Source organism: Sarcophilus harrisii, chromosome 4 (assembly GCF_902635505.1).
Source record: "Sarcophilus harrisii chromosome 4, mSarHar1.11, whole genome shotgun sequence".
In the NCBI taxonomy this organism is placed as follows: domain Eukaryota; kingdom Metazoa; phylum Chordata; class Mammalia; order Dasyuromorphia; family Dasyuridae; genus Sarcophilus; species Sarcophilus harrisii.
In genome coordinates, this window is record NC_045429.1 from 141,444,103 (window position 1) to 141,462,436 (window position 18,334).

The 18,334-nt window shown below is 34.7% G+C and overlaps 1 protein-coding gene across 3 annotated transcripts in view; it reads right to left on the reverse strand.

Moving 5' to 3' along the window:
- Window positions 1-862: 862 nt before the first annotated feature.
- Window positions 863-18,334, reverse strand: part of AKAP12 (A-kinase anchoring protein 12) — a 116,457-nt gene continuing 98,985 nt past the window's right edge. For all 3 annotated transcript variants that reach the window (XM_023503270.2, XM_023503271.2, XM_031937626.1), the window contains 2 exons: window positions 9,962-14,729; window positions 863-3,775 (listed from right to left, as the gene is read on the reverse strand). In XM_023503270.2, the coding sequence (XP_023359038.1) occupies window positions 9,970-14,729 (4,760 nt within the window). In that variant the 3' untranslated portion in view covers window positions 863-3,775; window positions 9,962-9,969. The remainder of the gene's footprint in view (window positions 3,776-9,961; window positions 14,730-18,334) is intronic.

Sequence of the window (18,334 nt, forward strand, 5' to 3'; positions counted from 1 at the left end):
ACTCGGGCTTAAATTTTTCAAAACAAGAGGAAACTATTTATAGAAAACAAATTTGAATTTTCTTCACTTTTACTAGGACCTATTATTTTTCAAACACCCAGAGCAGTGAGTTAGGGGTGGAAATGTATTTTTGCATGTCTCCTAAATCCTGCTCTGCAGATTTCCTTTTAAAGCCGGATGTATAAGTAGCTAGCCTTACTAATCCAGATGGCTATTTCTTATGGAATGAGTGGGAAAGTGCTAGAGCACTGGTTTGGGAATCAGACCCAGTTTTTCGCAGGGTTACACTATATGAACTCTTAAATTCTAAACACTGTCAAATCTCATTCTTGTTGGGCTTCAAGTTTAAGCATTTGACAACACAATATCAAATCTTTTGAAAATTCTATGCACCAATGATTCAGTTCTGTGGTTCGTTGTGCTCAGAAATAAGGAGAACATAACAGCTATCACATTTAAGATTCTTTTCCATCAACTCTCAGCTGTAGCAGTTTTAAGACATAAAACTAGTGTCTGCAGTAAAATGTTTTGAGTTTGGTGAACATAAATACTAAAAGTACAAATTATGCCATCTTGGACAAATTCTGTGGCCCTAAGTTTCATCACTTGTAGAATGGGAATAATGACCAGTAAAATTCCTCCTATATATAAAATGTTCATATATGATTTAAGTATCATCACTTTATTAATTATTTTATCTGAAAATAGCCCCAGATGGACCAAATATACTTGGAGGACCAACATTGGAATCAAATTGACTTGGAGGGGGAAAAAGGGTGAAAACTTAAAATATCATACTTAATTGTGTGAAAGGAAAAGCATTCAAAACTGAATTGTGAATAAAAAACCCCATTAGATTATAGCATTTGATTATACTTTATTTAGACAAATGAAAATTTGAACTAAAAAAAAACAAAATTCATGAAATATCTTGTAACCCAATGCCTTGGGAAGTTGCAAAGCTTAAAGCTTAAATCCAAGTTAAAATCTACAGCCCTCAGCTGAATATTTGGAGTTCCAGAGATCAAGGCAAAATATTGGAACAAACTATCTGTTACAGATGTGTAATTTGTACCATTAATAAAATAACATCAGGGAACTGTCATAATCCTCAATAACAAGAAATGTCAAGTTTGCAACAGTTGTACTTTCTAGAGTACAAGATATCATATATCACTTGTTCCCCAACTCCTTCAAACAATTTACATTAGCTGCAGCTAACCTGGAGTTCTAAACGGAATTTTATACATTAAGAACACCTTTAAAAATTCTATCAAAATTGCATGCTGCAGTTGTAACGGGGATATGGGTATACGATTTCTGATTTTAAAAACATCTCACAACACATTCTGGTATTAGTAACTAAAAAAAAAAAATCACTAATATAATTTCTGGAGAATGGGTTTTGATGACTGCAATTTTCCAAAGTTGAGGCAGTTAGGGGGAAAGAAATAAGGGCGTTTACTTAGAACTATTTTAATGATTTTTGCATGATTTAGGTAAATCCCATACTCATGTTTGAGCAAAGAGCTTCACAGCTATTTTAGAAAGGAATATATAATAGATTTGACACAATACCAGTTTTGCTTGTACCTTAAAATATATTGTCTTCTAATGAGAGCAAGCAAATGTTTCACTGGTACTGAAAATTCCTAAGTGAGTTTTTCCTCATGCATTCAACATGCAGATAAGCTCTTTCTTTGCAGTTTATGGTCTTAAGAGGACTGGCTAAAGCACTGAAAGTTTACATTTATTTACTCAGGGTCACAGAAGCAATATATTGGACAGGACTGAAACAGAGTTCTTCCAGGTCAACCTACTATTCACTACTCCATACAGCCTCATAAAATTATATCTCCCCGAATATATTGTCAAGGCCATTGTGCATTATTTAATATGAAGTGCCCTAAGGTGAATAGCAAAATTCTATGGCTAATTTTTCTTAAGTAGCCATGCTTGCTCTCAACAGCAGAGGAAATATCTTCCAGTTTCATAAGTAACCAGTAAATTAAATGGGGAAAGGAGAGACATTTTGACCAAATGGATTTGCAGGTCTTAGTTCTCCAGCTGTTAAATATTTAATGTTAATATTAGTAACTTAGAAAATGAAAAAGCAACACTACAAAGACATAAACATAGTAAGACATTACATGTGACAATTACATAATAACAAAGGCCTCCAATGTTTAAAACTTTTCATGCTAATTTGTGTGAAAGATCATAATTGGAAGTATTCTGACATTTTCCCAAATTTTTTAGGTATTACCCCAAGTACTTTTTATTTATGGGATTTCTTCACAGAATAATTTGCTATTTAAATGTTAAGCAATTTTAAAGTGAGGATGATAACCATACCCCAGAAAACTGAGTAACTTTCAAGAAACCACCACCAGATGGTGGAATTGTACCAATAATGACATACAGTAGGTGGCTAGTCTTTGGCAATGGCAAAATAAAGCTCTGCCACTAAACACAGGTTTTAAATATGCTGTATTTAACGTCTGTTAAACTTCTGTAAAACAGCCATCTTTTAAAATGATGCTTTGATTTCCCCCTTAATCCATTCAGAGCTTAGCAGTTCATGCCTACCTGATTTGATTAATACAATGGCACAAATGCTTTTACGTAGTTCCAGGTTTCCTACATTCTAATAAGACCAACAAACCTAAGTGTAAGCAAATATTTTATTTAAATCACTTGTCAAATCACAGTTTACCAAATGTATATGAACATAATGAAACACTGTTGAGACAAGTGGGCATATATATATATATATATATATATATGGAGAAGACATAATCTAATATCTATCAAAAACCACTTTCTAAAGAACTTGTCTTATTTCATGCTGTGTGTGTGTGGATATGATATAGGATACAAGAACAATAGAATCTAAAAACTTTAAGCAATGTATTCTTTTCTCTGTAACATCAAAAACATTTTTCTTTTGCTCAGTACACATTCATGTCTAAACATCCATTCTGAAATGATCAAGGAGGGCCTAAAATTTTGCAGAATTTGACATTCTTGAGACTTCCTGACAACTTTCACCAGAGCTTAAAGCAAAATCCATCAGCAAAGTGACTCTCTTCCACAAATTTTCACTCTACAGAGTGAAAGAGCCGCTCTTTTAGAGTAATGATAGAAATGGGGATATAAACATGAATGAATATCTAAAGTAGGAATTGTTCCTTTGAAGTAGGAAGATCTCTCATGAAAGTCGCAAATGAAGCCTCATTTATTGTTTGCTTGTGGCTCCAAACTCCACAGGGCTTTAACTATAGTCATGTGCGCTCAGCACTTCAAATAATGTATGACAATATCTCCTTAACCAGTAAGTGAAGGAAAATATACAATAAAAACAGAACAAAGTTTATTTAAGATATACATATAAATACACAAAGAATTACACTCCAGTTTTGGAAGAATTTTAAACTAAGTTTGGGAATATAAGAAACTAAATGTTTCCAACTCCTCTCAAGGTTCAGAAGTAAGGTCATTAAATCAGAAACATCACATGTTATCAAGTGAAAAAAGAGAAATGTCTCAAAAAGAGGAAATGACATGTTAACATCCAAACTTAAAAGAATGATGAGTATAGCTCCTGATGTCTCAGGGTTGTCAGTGGCTCTCTAGGAATGGCTTCAGGTAGTAAGACCTAATCTTCTGTTCTCACAGATCAGGAACATTATTCTTGAGTCTAATCAGCAGCAGCCTTCACTTTCTTACATGGCCTTCTTCACATTCTGGTCCTACGATATACATTCTGAATTAACTACAGAGGAAAAAAAAAGAATAAAAGTGAGAAACAGGATAAGTAGATTCTTCTCTGTACCAAGACAATGAAAGGAGAAAAAACAATAAGTATCTGAGGATCCTCATTAATGATGGTTATTGTATATGGGGACTCAAAATAATTAAAACCTCAACAAAAATTAGTGAGGTTTTTCTGTGTACATTTTTATTAATTTTAAATTTAAATGCCAAATGAGAAGAAAAAACACGTCTCCACATAAATAGCAGGATTCAGAACATTTCCATGTAAACAGCATTCAACAGAAAACAGTAAATTCTCATTTGAAGAAAAGCTATAATACTATATAATGTATTCAAAGTTATTCATCTTTTTTTTTTGTTTTCTTCTAGATTTTTGTTTATTCTCTGCTATGCACTTTTTACTCATTTTTTCTTTCCCTAATTAGTAAGCTTTTTAATTTAAAAAAAAATTATAGGATGCAAAACAAATGACATTTAAAATATCACTTTCTAGTTTACACTGCATTATTATGTACTTCTCACCATAACGCCCTGAAATTATGAGTACACATCCATGTGCATGGAAGACACCTGTTTAGAACAGAGATACTTTTGTCTATAAGGCAGTATTTTGCATAAGAGACACCTTTAATTGAAGGAGTCAGGAAACAATATTTTAGTTTACCTAAATCAATCCTGAATTCTCTAAATTTTCAATTAATTGTAAATATGTGGCTTATTGAAACATATCGTTTACTAGAACCTGCCCACTCCCTTATGATGCCCTCAGAAAGGTAACTTTACTGTGTATGTAGCATCTTCTGCTGATTTTGTAGCGGGTAAGAGTAGGTCCAAGGTCTAGGAATTAATTTTATCCTTTACTTTTCCTCTCCAAAGCACTTGGTTATCTTGTCCCCCCCCCCCTCTAATAAATTGAAATTCAATCTCATAAGGCTAGAAGCTAGAAAGGGGGTCTTATATCCAACATTGATCCATGTCTTTACTTGATCTAGTTCAGAGATGTAAATACTACAGTTAACTTCATGATAACCTTTTTGTCAATGCTCAACGTGAGCACAACAAAATCAAATACTCCCAAGAACTTCCATCAAATAGTGATTTTTGTCATTGGGCACATAGCAAACCTCATACCTCTTATCTGCCTCTCCCTTTAGCTAGCTTTTCTTTTAGCTTCCATTTTCTTTATGTCTTCTATAGTTTCATTTGGAGAATGTGAATATAATATTTCAGCTTCAACAATATGTCCACTGAGTCACAAAATAAGACTGTCAAACTTAAACAAATTGATAAAACGAATCTTCGTACTGTCTGCCCATTTTCCTACCATTCTGCAGAAATGAAGAGACCACAATCTGAAGAATTGTGTGTTTCTTAGCTTTGCCTCTAGCCTAAAAGAATATCTTTCTTTAAAACATACTTTAAATAAACTGGATAAATAAGGATAATTATGTAAATCATATCTTGCATTATTTTCTTTCTGAATAGCAGTTGACAAACTATCTTTCTTAATTTTATAAACTTGAGTACAGATACCATTTGGAGTAGGGACCACAAAGCAAAAAGCTACAATTTCTTTTGAACTATGGCTATAAAAACTGGAATTGTTTCTTGATAAACCAAACATCTAATGATATAGTTAAGTGATAACAGCATATTCAAGTTGCCTTTCTCTGAATGCTCCCTAGCTTAGAGATGAAATAAAAATATGGCAAAAGAATTAAGTTTAATATTCTAGATTTGTTCTAGCTAGCACAAAATACATCACCTCCTTAATTTTAGGGAGACGGTCCACATATAACTCTCTTAATATGGACCAAGATTTCTGTTGTCATACAATATTGAAATATAAGAAAACCATTGAGATTTTTTTCAGAAAAAAATGTTGTCCATCCATTTATGTCTTTATATGTTTGTACCCTATTGAGCTGATTCACTCCAAGCTCTAGCACGCCAAGATCTTTATGGATATTGTCATCCAATTCCAAGTAGTGATTGAAGAATAAAGCAGCAGAGACCGAAATGCAAAACCTGGGGCACTATCAGAAATGCATAGCCTGTACAGCCTGGTGCTTTCTCCCTGCCCTCCTCCCCAGTTCCCTTGCCCATTTTCTGACTATTCAATGAGACAGAGAACTCTAGGCTCCAAGGCTTGCAAAATTCTTGAATCTACTTCTTGAATCCTTGAAGCATACATTTCCAGCACATCCCCAAAGCCATCTTCATTTGCAAAAATTAAAATTAAATGTCTGGAAAGTGACTTGACCAAAGCCACAGATATCCTAAATCCAAATAGTTTTCTTTTCACTGAAAAAATAATACCTCCCCTCTTCCCCCATCTAAATTTTAGAGAGCCGTTATCTTAGGGTACAGGTGATTCTATGCATCACTTTCTAAAAATTTATATGGTGGACTACATAACGTAAGAAAACTTAAATAGGTAGGACAAAACTTTGGAAGTGAAAAATCACAAAACTGGGAGGCAACTATTTTTAGTAAAATTACAACACAGGTCCTAAATCCCCACTCAACCCCTTCCTTTCTAATTCTAGACTGTGCAAATTTCAGGTCTTAGTCACCTCATTCACATCTCCTTCCTTAAGAAAAGCTGTAGAACTTAATGAGGCAAGTTTTCTTCTCTCAGGTACCAGCCCAACCTGGAATAACTTTACTCATGCCCCCTTATTGGAGGAAATCTCACCAACAGGCTTCCATCCCAGAGGAACATAATTTCCCAAACCTGGAGCAATTTCCACCCTGCAGTAAAATAGAATGCTTTCTCCTAGTAACACTTCCAGAGAATGGAGTGTGAAAATTACAGACCAGAAAAACTGATTTCTAATCCTAGAAAAATACTGGAATTTATTAAAGGAATGTCAATATTCATAAAGGAAAAGGGCAATCTTTAAGTCTGAAAATGAAACAATAAACAAATGGGTTGAGAATAGCCTCATTTCCTTTTTTTTTTTTTTTTTTTTTTTTTGTGATCAGGATCAAGGAAGTGCTGTAGTTAATTTACCTAACTTCTAGCAAAGAATTTAATAAAGGTCATTCATGATACTCTATGACAAGCTGGAGAGAGATGACCTAATTGGTAGTATGTCAGACCAACTATCCCCAGACCAAGGAGATTAAAGATATATTGGACATTTCAAAAGCTCCCTAGATAAAATTCTTAAAAAGGACTTGTGCAAGTCCTGGATCAATTTACCTGGGGCTGAAGTTAATTAAAAAAACAGCCCCAGGACTACAACCACAAGTTTTCACAGGCCTTTCTCAATTCTACCAGTAAGTTTCCTGGCCAAAAAACAGCCAAACACCAACAAAAAATCATGAATGGGTTGATGTCTACTTGAAGTAACATTTCTTTGCATCTGATCCTGTGCTAAGTTTTATCATCAGTGACCTGGATAAAAAGATAGATGCCATGTTTTACAAATTTCCTGAAACATAACTGTAGGAGAAAGAATTACTCATCAAAAGATCAAATTGAGATAAAAAAAAAATAGAAAATTAGAATAAATCCAATTAAATGAATTAGGATGACATATTTATGTTCAAAAAAAAATCAAGCTATCCTTTTATAGAGCTGGAGAGGGAAAAGATTGGAAAAAGAGGGGGAACCTAATACAAACTTGAGCACCTTTATGAGGTTGAATTTGTTTTATATTTTTAAAAATCAAATACAAAGTTAATAAATAAAAGTTAACAATTTCATATATATTCTACTTTGCATGTGGAAATATAGAAAATAAAATTTAAGTAAGCAAAAATAATATCATATACCTTGGAGAGGATGGAGAAGAGGTAGGCTGTTGTTCAATATTGTACAAATGTATGTGGAGGCTTTGCAAGCATTAAAACAAAGTCTAATGGTTAGTAATTTTTGTTCATTATTGTTGTACAAATGTGTGTGAAAAGCTTTGCAATGATTAAAGCAAAGTCTAAAGGTTAATAATTTTTATTATGACCCCATCCTGCTCAAACTCTATCTAAGTTATTGTATTTAGTTTTTAGAATTGCAACATTTAAAAGTATGGATGAAATAGATAATACCAAGACAAAGGTAGCCAGGATGCTGAAAGGCCTCAAAAGCATGTTGGTTGAAGATCCTGGAAATGTGTAACCAATGGAAGGGAAGAAATCTAAGATCGAGGGAGCTCCTAGGAGCCAGTCTCCAAGTATCTGAATGACTGTGAAAGGAATGAGACATTTGATTTTTTTTTTCCTTTTAGAGAATGGAACTAAGTAAAAAGAGAAAAAGTTGGCTTTGATGTAACAAAAAACAGTAAGAAGTAACCCAAAGTGGATAGTGCTGGCTCAGGAAGTAAAAGGTTCTCTTTATATAGAGGGTCTTTTTAAGACAAGGCTCATCCAGGCTATCTCCAGTCTTCTTGCTCTATATGTTATAGCTGGACAAAGCTCTGGAGGGGAAAGGTCACGTCAGGGTATCACCTCCCTAATGTCAAGGTCCTCTTCAAGAACAAAGGACAAACATCCACCATTTCTGAGTGAGTGAAACTATAGAGAGGATTCAGTTATAGGTTGGACTAGATGACTTTTAAGGCCCCTTTCAACTATGCAATTTGTAGATTCTATGAGACTTGGGCTCATCCTACCCTTCTCAGTCTCATTTTCCTCATCAGGAAAATGGGATTAAAAAAAAAAAAAAAAGCAAAAAACCAGTATCTGAGGCATTCACTTTAAAGAGCTATAAGTTAGACTATTCTGTGAACTGTATGCCAGACAATTAAAAGATATTATCAGATTCAACACACGAAGCTTCTAATAAAGAATTTCTACCAGTGCAGATAGGCGGCTTTCTCTGCTCCTCCAGAGTTACCTAAGGGCTCTGAAGGGACAGTCAGCATAGGCATTACTAATTCTCTACGCCAACTTTCTTTCCCCAGCAATCACAAATACAGACCTATTTAGAAAAATCACACTTGGGGAAGGCAAAAAACTGAAAAGCAAAGTAGGAGTAGAAGATGAACAAATTATGATATACGAATATAATGGGACACAATTCTGTCACAATAAATGACCAAGGAAAAGTGCAGAAAATTGAGACATTAGCCCTGATAGAGTGGAATAAGCTAAATCAGGAATAATGTCCAAACAACTTAGACAAATGAAAACAGTACAAGGCAGACCAACAAATTAATTGCAATAGTTATCCTCGGTTCCAGAAAACAGAGTATACTTTCCTCATCAGAAACAAAACAGAGTATACTTTCCTCATCAGAAACAAAGTGATACTTATTGTGTTCTTGATATTGGTAACAGGACCCTCACTGAAATCCAAACTTTCCTTCTCTCCTCACCCCTCCTCCCCCTTTCCCCTGTTTAATCTTAGAGGGGAATGGGTGATTGAATTGATGAGAAGAGCTTATCTATCATTGACATCTATCCTATGAGCTTATTTTATTGACGTTTTTAAACATCTCTTTGATATTTAAAGAAACAAAGGGGTAAACTACAGAAAGTATATACCATTAGAAAATACTGGGTTTTTTAGTCATTCTTCTTGTTTAAATTTTTTTTTTTTGGTCAAAGTGGAGGGGGTGCAAGAAGCGGAAAGCCATTTTTTAACAAAAACCATAAAAGCATCAATAAAATATTAAAAATGAAGCAGAAATGTTAGCTTACTGTCATTATATGCTATTTTAAGGATTACAGAAATTTGCCTTAAATCAACCAAAAATTAAGTTGGATAATTTCTTGTCACAGATGATTCAAAAAGTGAATTTTATTTCTCAGAACCACACTGAACTGGTTAGGGGAAAACCTGAAATATGTCGTGTTTTAGCCAATTCATTTCCTACTATGCCTCAAAAGGTAATTGATTGCATATTTAAATAGGCCAAATTTAGTGTTAGAAAGTATCAATTTCAAAGACTCATTCATTAATTTTGTGAAATATCAGGACTGCACAACAGGAATTAGGGTTGCTATTGATTTTTATCAAAAAGCAGAAACCAAAATTTATTTTTCAAATGTTTCAGATAGAATCAAACTAAGGTAGAAGCACAACTGTGTTTTACAGTAGGTAGGCCACGAGTTCCCTCCTCCATATGGCAGTGGAATCTCACAGAACTATTGTGAGAAAATTAGAGCATACGTATAATTTTGTAGATATATTACAAACATAGAATATTATTTTATAAGAAAAAAGCACTAGACTTACATTATGCCTCAGGATTTCTTCAGTGCCGATTTCGGTGGCGACTCACAAGGCTCATCATTTTTATGTACCTCTTCTTTTGTCTGTGTCTTGATATCTTCTACTGACTGGTTATAAATTTCCTTTTCTATCTGAACTACTAGTCTTTCTTGGCATTCCAGACCCTGGACAGTTTCCTTTAGTTTTAGTCCGTTGGAATCTAAGGACTCTCTGCATAGGTCTATGTCATAACTTTCTCTTGGTACTAATTTTGGGTCATCTGAATATTCAACTACAATGTCATCTTCAGTTTCTCTTTTAGGTACATATTTTAGCTTATCAGATACTTCTCCTGACATTGCACTGTCAATTTCTGGCCCAGTCTTTGTTTCAATGGCTTCTTCAGATGTCTGTACCTCAACGGCCACTATATTTTCAAAACTTTCAGAAAAAGAGGCATCTTTGTAAATATCAAAAATTAGAGTTTCTGAAGTTTGCTCAAAAGCTGCTGGCCCCAAGTGTTCAGTTGTAAAATATTTAATTTCACGCTGTGCTATCAGTTCATTTTCATCTCTTTCAGATACATTTTCTTCAGATTTTCTTATCTGAGCCTGACCTTCTGCATTAAGTGCAGAAGTTTGAGTGCTTAGATCTTTGTCATTACCAAGTTGATCAACAGCAGTCTGCATTATGGTATTCTGAGTTTTGATGTTTAACGTATCTTCATCCTTTCCAAGTTCTACTTGGCTTAGAGGTGGTTCGACTACCTGAGAAACCACTTCAACACTGGCTGCATCTGAGAGTTTCTGAGACCCTTCTTGTGGTCTTTTTATGAAACCAGAACTTTTGATAGTCTCTGTAGTAGCAGATACCACTACTGTTTCTGCTTTTTCTTGAAGTACAGATTCTGCTAGAGACTGCTTTTCCATGAGTACTTCTTGGTCTTTCCAAGCAATGTCAGAGTCTTTCAGGCTTTCAGAGGGTATTTTTTCAGTTATTAATTGAACATTTACAGAATCCAGAGTTTGAACTGATGTTTCTGAAAGTTTGACGGCTTCTGCTATAGCCTCTTCTACTATTGCTGCAGCTGTTAATGGTAAAGATGCTTTTTGAGTCTTAGAGCTCTGCATTTTGAGAATTTCTGAGGATAGTGTCTCTTCCTGAATCAAGACCTCTTCTTTCACTGAAGCTGAGTGAGAACTGATTCGATTTTGAAGTCCAATCTCTTCTTCAGTAACTTTTTCATCTTTCAGTTCAACTTGGTGTATCTTGGTCTGATCAGGTAATTCCATCACTTCCACGTCTAAAGAGATTGGTTCTTTTGTAATGTTTGTATCTTTCATTTCCTGATCAACAATGGAACCTGAATCTGGCACCACTTCAGTTCCTGAAATGTTCTGTAATGTTTGTGTAACTATCTGTTTCTCTTCCACTTTAGACTGTTCTTTATTTCCCTGTGAAGCCTGGAAACCAGGACTTTCTGGAGGTTTATCACTCGATACAGTGACCATTGTTGTTTCTACAATTTCAGATCCTAATGCAGGTGCAGAATCACCGTCACTGCCTTCTTGCTGCTTTATACTTATATCTTCAAAATGTACTAGGAGAGTACCTCCATCTATATTTATTTCAACTGGTGTTTTCCGTTTCATTGGAATTTGTGATGTCTCAGTGCCTGTACTCTCAATGTGATAAGTTGTAAAATCATTGTATGTTCTACATTCCTTCACTTCTAAACTCCTTTCAACTTCATTAAACTTATGTAAGGTTTTTGAAGGTGTTTGTTCAATTATTTCTTGTTGACCATCATTAATGGTTTTATCTTCAGTTTTTGTTCCTTGTACCTCTTCCTGCACCTCAGCATGCATCACTTTAGTGTTATCTAACCCAGCTGCTTCTCCAATTTCTAAGCTGATCCTTTGGTGATCACCACTTTGTTCAGATTTTTTCTCATTCACTTTCTCTGGTATTTTAGTTTCAAGACTCTGAACTGTTGAAAACGTGTCCCCTGAAACAATCGTTTCTGTAATCGCTTCAGATTCTTCAGATTGTTTAACTTTCTCTATAACTGCCTGAATTATTTCCTGAGTTTGTTGCTTTAGAGATTCTAAATCTGGTGTGTCAACCTCCTGCACAGGTGTAGCTTCTTCTGTAGTATCAGGAGAGTCAGTCAACTGTGAAACTGCAGAAACCATTTCAGTAGTCTCTTCTGCACAAGAGGCTTCGGTTATTTCTGTTGCCTCTTCTGGAACTGTCACTGCTTCAGAAGTTAACTCTAGCTCACTAACAATCATATCACTGCTAGTGTCTTTTATATCTGGCAAGGTTTTAGCAACGGGTATTTCAACAAGGACCTCTTTTTCAAACATCTCAGTCTGTTGTTTTGGCTGATCTGATGCTTCTTCAACAGGTTCTGTAATTTTAGTAGAAATCCAGGATGGTGACCTTTCTTCAATACTTGTAACTGCTCTCTCCCCCTCTACAACAGTCACACTAACTCCCTCAATTGTCTCCCCTGTTTTTGGACCTTCTACTTGATCAGATTTCTCCTCATGCAGACTTGTTTTTTCTGCTTTAATGTTTTTTACTCGTTGGGCTTCAATTTTCTCTTGTTCTGCTGCATCATATTCAGATAAAGGAACAACAGCTGGGATGTCAGAATCATCTTCATTAACTCCTGTTTGGTCTTCTTCAGCAGGAATTTGTTCTTGTTTCCCATCTAACCTTTTCTTTCTCCGACCAGGAATGAATTTCTTGATTGAAACCCAAGATTCTTCTTTCACAGGTTCTATCTCTGAAAGAGAATGTTCTATGCCAGAAATAGTTACAGATTCCTCATTTCTCTCTTCCATTTTTGATTTTGACTTTTTTCTTGGAGTAACTAATCTTTTAAATGACACCCATGTGGAAACTCCCTCTCCTTCAACTGGGCTTCCAGCTAGTTCAGGGGAAGAATTTATCTGCCCTTGATCAACTTCATGGGAATTCATGTGTGTTATTTCAGTCCCAGATTCTTTACTTTTTCCTGCATCTTCTGTTTTCTGGAAATCTCCATTAACAACTTTAGAAACTCCTTCTTCATCAGAAGATGATGACTTCCTTGCTCTTTTCTTGGAAGATCCAACACAAATTAAGGCTTCCCAGGACACTGAAGTATCAACCTTACGCTTTGGCTCTTCTATCTTCTGATCCTCCCCATGTCCTTTCATCTCTTCCTGATTATCAGAGACTGCACTTTCAGTTGAAGAAAGAGTAGCACTCTTTACTTTCTCAATTTCATCTTCCTTATCACTTTCAGAAAGCCTTCTAATACGTTTCTTGGGTGTCACCATCTTTTTAAAAGAGGCCCAGGGAGTGACACCTTCTCTCTTTTTCTCTCCATCTGAAACAGCCCCTTCTTCTTCAATCTCAACCTCCTGTGGTACTTCTACAATACCTTTCTCTACAGAGGTTACCTCAGCCAGTTCTTCAGGGGATGAAGCAGAACTTTCACCTTTTTGTTCCTCTGGAGTTTCTGGAGAATCTTCTGACACTTGTGTAAGCTCCCCTGATTCGTCTGGCTTCATTTCATCATCTCCTCTTTTCCCCTTATGTTTCTTTCCAGACAGTTTTTTTAATCCAGTACCAATAAAAAGTTTCTTTAATGGGCTTCCTTGCAATCTCCCTCTTTCTTGTGAGGACAGTATTTCTACCTCATTTGTGATGCCTTCATGTTGCTGACACAAGACTGATACTTCAGGACTTGGTTCAGCTAGTTTAACATAATCATCTCCAGAAGCACATACCACTTCTTTGGTCTTGACCAACTTCTCTGTCACTTCAGCTTTCTTCAAATCTGCATTTGTTTCAATTGCTGCAAGGACAAAAGAGCCAACAACATGTTCTACCTCATCACTTTGATTTTCTCTTTGTTCTTGCTCTTTCACAGTACTGACATGAACTTCTGCTACTGTTTCTACCTTTTCATCAAACACTTCTGTGGCTAAAGGAGCAGCTTTCTCTTCAGAAAGTATTTGTCCTTGAACTTGATCTTCAGGAGACCTATGTACCTTTTCATTTTCAGACACACTGGAATCTTGTGTACTTTCAATGATTTCATGGTGGGGTAGATGTTCAGTTGATTGTTCAGCAGTATCCTTTTTCTTTCCTTCATAAATTTCAACTATATCACCTTTCCCCACTTCTTGTTCCTTTTTCTTCTCAGAAGTGTCTGGCTCATCCTCCTTAGATTTCTTATAACTGGTCTTTTTTCTCCAGCCAGCCCAACCTAGACTGAAAAACTTTTTGAATGATGATATACTTTCAGATTCAGAAGATTTGTTGCCTACTTTTTCTTGTTTCTCTTCATCAGAATTCTTGCCTTCCTCAGGATCTGCACTCTCTTTTTGGCTTTCTTCATCTGTCCCAACTAACTGAGTTGATTCAATCTCTTTAGATAATGCTTCATTTTCTGAACCAGAATCTTGATAATCATCAGCTCCATTTGCTTCTCCATCATCATATTCATCTTTTTTGACTGTGAGTAATTCAACAGGGTCAGACTTATCATTCTTATCCTTTTTCACAGTAAATTTAAAGCCAACAAACTTAAACACCTTTTTAAATCCAACATCATTTGAGTGAGATTCTGTAGGTTGCTCCAACTCTTCTATGTTATCTTCTGACAAAGGCATTTGCTCAATTATTTCATGCACAGTCCCCTGAACATCCTGCACACTAGATGCTGATCTAGCTACCAGAGTATTATCCAGCTCATCTTTTTCAATCATGTTTTCGGAGTCTCTTTGTCCAACTATTGGAAAAAAGAAAATAAAAGAAAATAGTTAAAATAATGTTTTAATAAATGTGTTCATTTAAAATGCAAAACAATTATAACTGACATAAAGTCACCCTATAATATAGCTTACTAAACTTTACACACATCACTCCAAAGTCATTTCTAAGCTAGTAGTCAACTTTCCAGGCAACTTAATAGCTCCTCCAATATCTTTGAAAATCTAAAAGTATTAAGCACAACATAATCTCCTGACCAAATTAAGTAATCTAGCAAGTCATTTTTGACCACTAAAAGGAATGGAATAGCTATGTTTTTCCCCAACCAAAACTATACTTTAGGTTTGTAAAATATTGAAATTCTCTATTGTGGGTCTACTCTTTTCATCATAAGCCTGGCATCTATGGAAGCAAAGGAGTAAGGAAGGTAGAAAGAATAGGAAACTAATGTAAACATCCATTTTTAAAATAAACAAATAATAATAAAAACTAAGATCTCTTCGTAGCAAAAAAATCTGTATATCCATTCACTGACTTTTTTGCCTCTTTTTTATCACTTCTCAAGTGCACCATGGTTATTCTGAATTCTGGTTCTAAAATATTTTGCAAACTTAGTGAATGTGCCAACCTAAAAGGAGAGTCACAAAAAAAATCTATGAAAATTCCATAGTTATAGCATTAAATACAGATTCTCAAATTTATAAATTAACCAAAATCATCCTCAACATTGTGGTCCTGAAACTGCTTTACAAGTAAATTTACTTTTCACTACCTTTCTTCCCCTTGAAATATTAATTACAAATTGATTTCTGCAAAGTGTCAGGTAACAGGTTTCATTTTATAGAACATTTTGAGCTGGGAAGATTTTAGCACAAGTCCTATTCCCTCAAATTTGGAAAACTAATTCCTTGGAACATTAAGAGATTTGCAAAAGAAAACAAAGATATATAGGTAAAAGATCTTGAATTCAGGTTTTATTTGTTCCTCTTTCATGGCTATTTTATTATTCTTTCCAGTTTTATTAGCGTGCAGAAAAAAAAGATAGTAAGAAATTAAAACCAGCAGTTCTGATACATTAATTATTAGGGAAAAGGCTTTCAAACTGTCTTTGTATTTCTTTATATATTCTCTATCATTGTAGATTTAATAGAAGAGAGACTGATAATGGCTTTAGAAATCTCATCAACTAAGTCAAGATTTTTAAAGGAAAAATTACAATGAACAGAAAAAAATGACATGGTCCTTTAAGAAGTGTTAGGAAAATAGAAATGCAAGGCAACAAAAATGATTTTCTATGCTTTGTTGAAGAAGCTCAAAAAAGGAATAAAAACTTGCTCATTGTAGATAGAAAGTTAACTAATAAATTAGTTTTTCAACCAAATGGAATTATCTTCAACTGAAAAGGAATATGTTTGACTCAGTGACAAAAACATGTTTAAGTGCAAGGTAATATGTTAAGTCCTGCCATCTAGGGGAGGGGGTGGGGGGTAAGAGGTGAAAAATTGGAACAAGAGGTTTGGCATTTGTTAATGCTGTAAAGTTATCCATGCATATAACCTGTAAATAAAAGGCTATTAAATAAAAAAATAAAATAAAATAAAAAAATAAAAAGGTAATATGATAAGTACTAAAGATGCAAAAGATTAAATGAAAATCTCTTCACTTAATGAGGGTACAATCTAAAAGCAAATGGAAGAAATATGTACACAAATAGAAGTATAAGTTAGAACCTGACTAAATGAAGAGAAAAGGAATAGAACAGAGAAGTATAAAATTTTCATTCTTGGTGGAGAGAATCATGATGGAACTGAACCTGAATTGGCCTTAAAAAGAAAAGAGGGAGGAATGTAAGTAGGTAGGGTGTGTTTGTGGGGAGGGGGGTGGGGGGAAGAGGGTGGATGTGAGTGGGTGCATACAGGGCAGTTATGGAACACAATGGATAGAACACCAGCCCTGAAATCAGGAGGAGCCGAGTTCAAATCTGACCTCAGACACTTACTAGTTATGTTACCTGAGCAAGTCACTTAACCCTCCATGATTCAGTTTCCTCATCTGTAAAATGAACTGGAAAAGGAAATGGCAAGCCACTCTAGTATTTCTGCCAAGAAAACCCCAAATGGAGTCACAAAAACTCAGACATCACTGATGCAACTATACAACAACAAAATATATTTTTGAGGTAAGTAGACAAACATCCAAATACAAGATATTATTTCCTCAACTTAAGTGATTTTCAGTATGTTGTGTAAAAATTGGTTAACCATAATTATGATATAAGACAAGAAAAGTACACTTAGCTAACACGTTCAAACTACGTTCCAGGACAAGAATAAAGAAAACTTATGATGCTGAACACTTGTTGAATACTTGTTGAAGTAGCAGAACATTTAACTTCAAACTTATGATGGTGAACACTAAGTGTTGAAGTGTTTAAAGATTCAACTAAGGTGAACCTAAGTACTCTGACTCCAGGCCCAGCAAGCATTTCACTGCATCATGCCAAATTATAAATTGGTAAATTATTCCTTAAAATCTAGGGCTATTAAAAGGATGGCATATAGAAAAAATTATCTTTAAATATGGAAAGTTTTAGAAAAACTACACATGTTTAACATACATTGGATGGACATATCTGCTGGGGGGGGGGTTGAGGAGAAAGGAGGAAGAAAAATTTGAAACACAAGATTTTTCAAGGGTAGATAATGAAAACTATCTTTGCACGTATTTTGAAAAGTAAAAAGGTTTTATTATAAAAAAGAAAAAATTATCTTTTCCAAGACTCAGATATTTTTGTCAGTTGCATTGTCTTTTCTTGTCTTTCCAATTTATCTATTTCTCCTATTACTTTCAGATTTTCCTTTCCTGATTATTTCTTGAGATTCAAAATACTGGAAGGATATCAGTACTCAATGAAATAAAAATATCAATACTAAAATAATTCACAGATTTTTAGTGCTATACCAAACTATCAAAGAGTTACTTAAAAGTTATTTGAAGTATGGCCTGGGGGAGAGGGAGGAAGGAAGGGGGAAAGGGTAGGAAAACAGGGATTAAAAGGAAATACTTCTACACTTGGAATTATACTAGATGACACTAACCATAAAAACTACTTGGCATTCAGAACCAAAAAAAAAAAAAAAAAAAAAAAGAGCAAACTATCAGCAGCATAGAAAAAATGTTTCAAATCACAACAAATAAAATTAAGTTCTACCTCACAATTTGACAAAGATACCAAAAAATTATGGGAAAGACTGCAGAAAGACAAGTATAATACTGCACTTATGGTGGGAAGAGTGAATTGGTCCAATTACACTAGAAATTTGATTTTCTCTTTGTTCTTGCTCTTTCACAGTACTGACATGAACTTCTGCTACTGTTTCTACCTTTTCATCAAACACTTCTGTGGCTAAAGGAGCAGCTTTCTCTTCAGAAAGTATTTGTCCTTGAACTTGATCTTCAGGAGATCTATGTACTTTTTCATTTTCAGACACACTGGAATCTTGTGTACTTTCAATGATTTAGAATTTATATTTATGTTTAGTTTCTTTAGAATTTAGAATTATATTCAAAAAGGCACTAAATCTGTCACAATATCACACTGTCCTAGCAATATCACTACTAGGT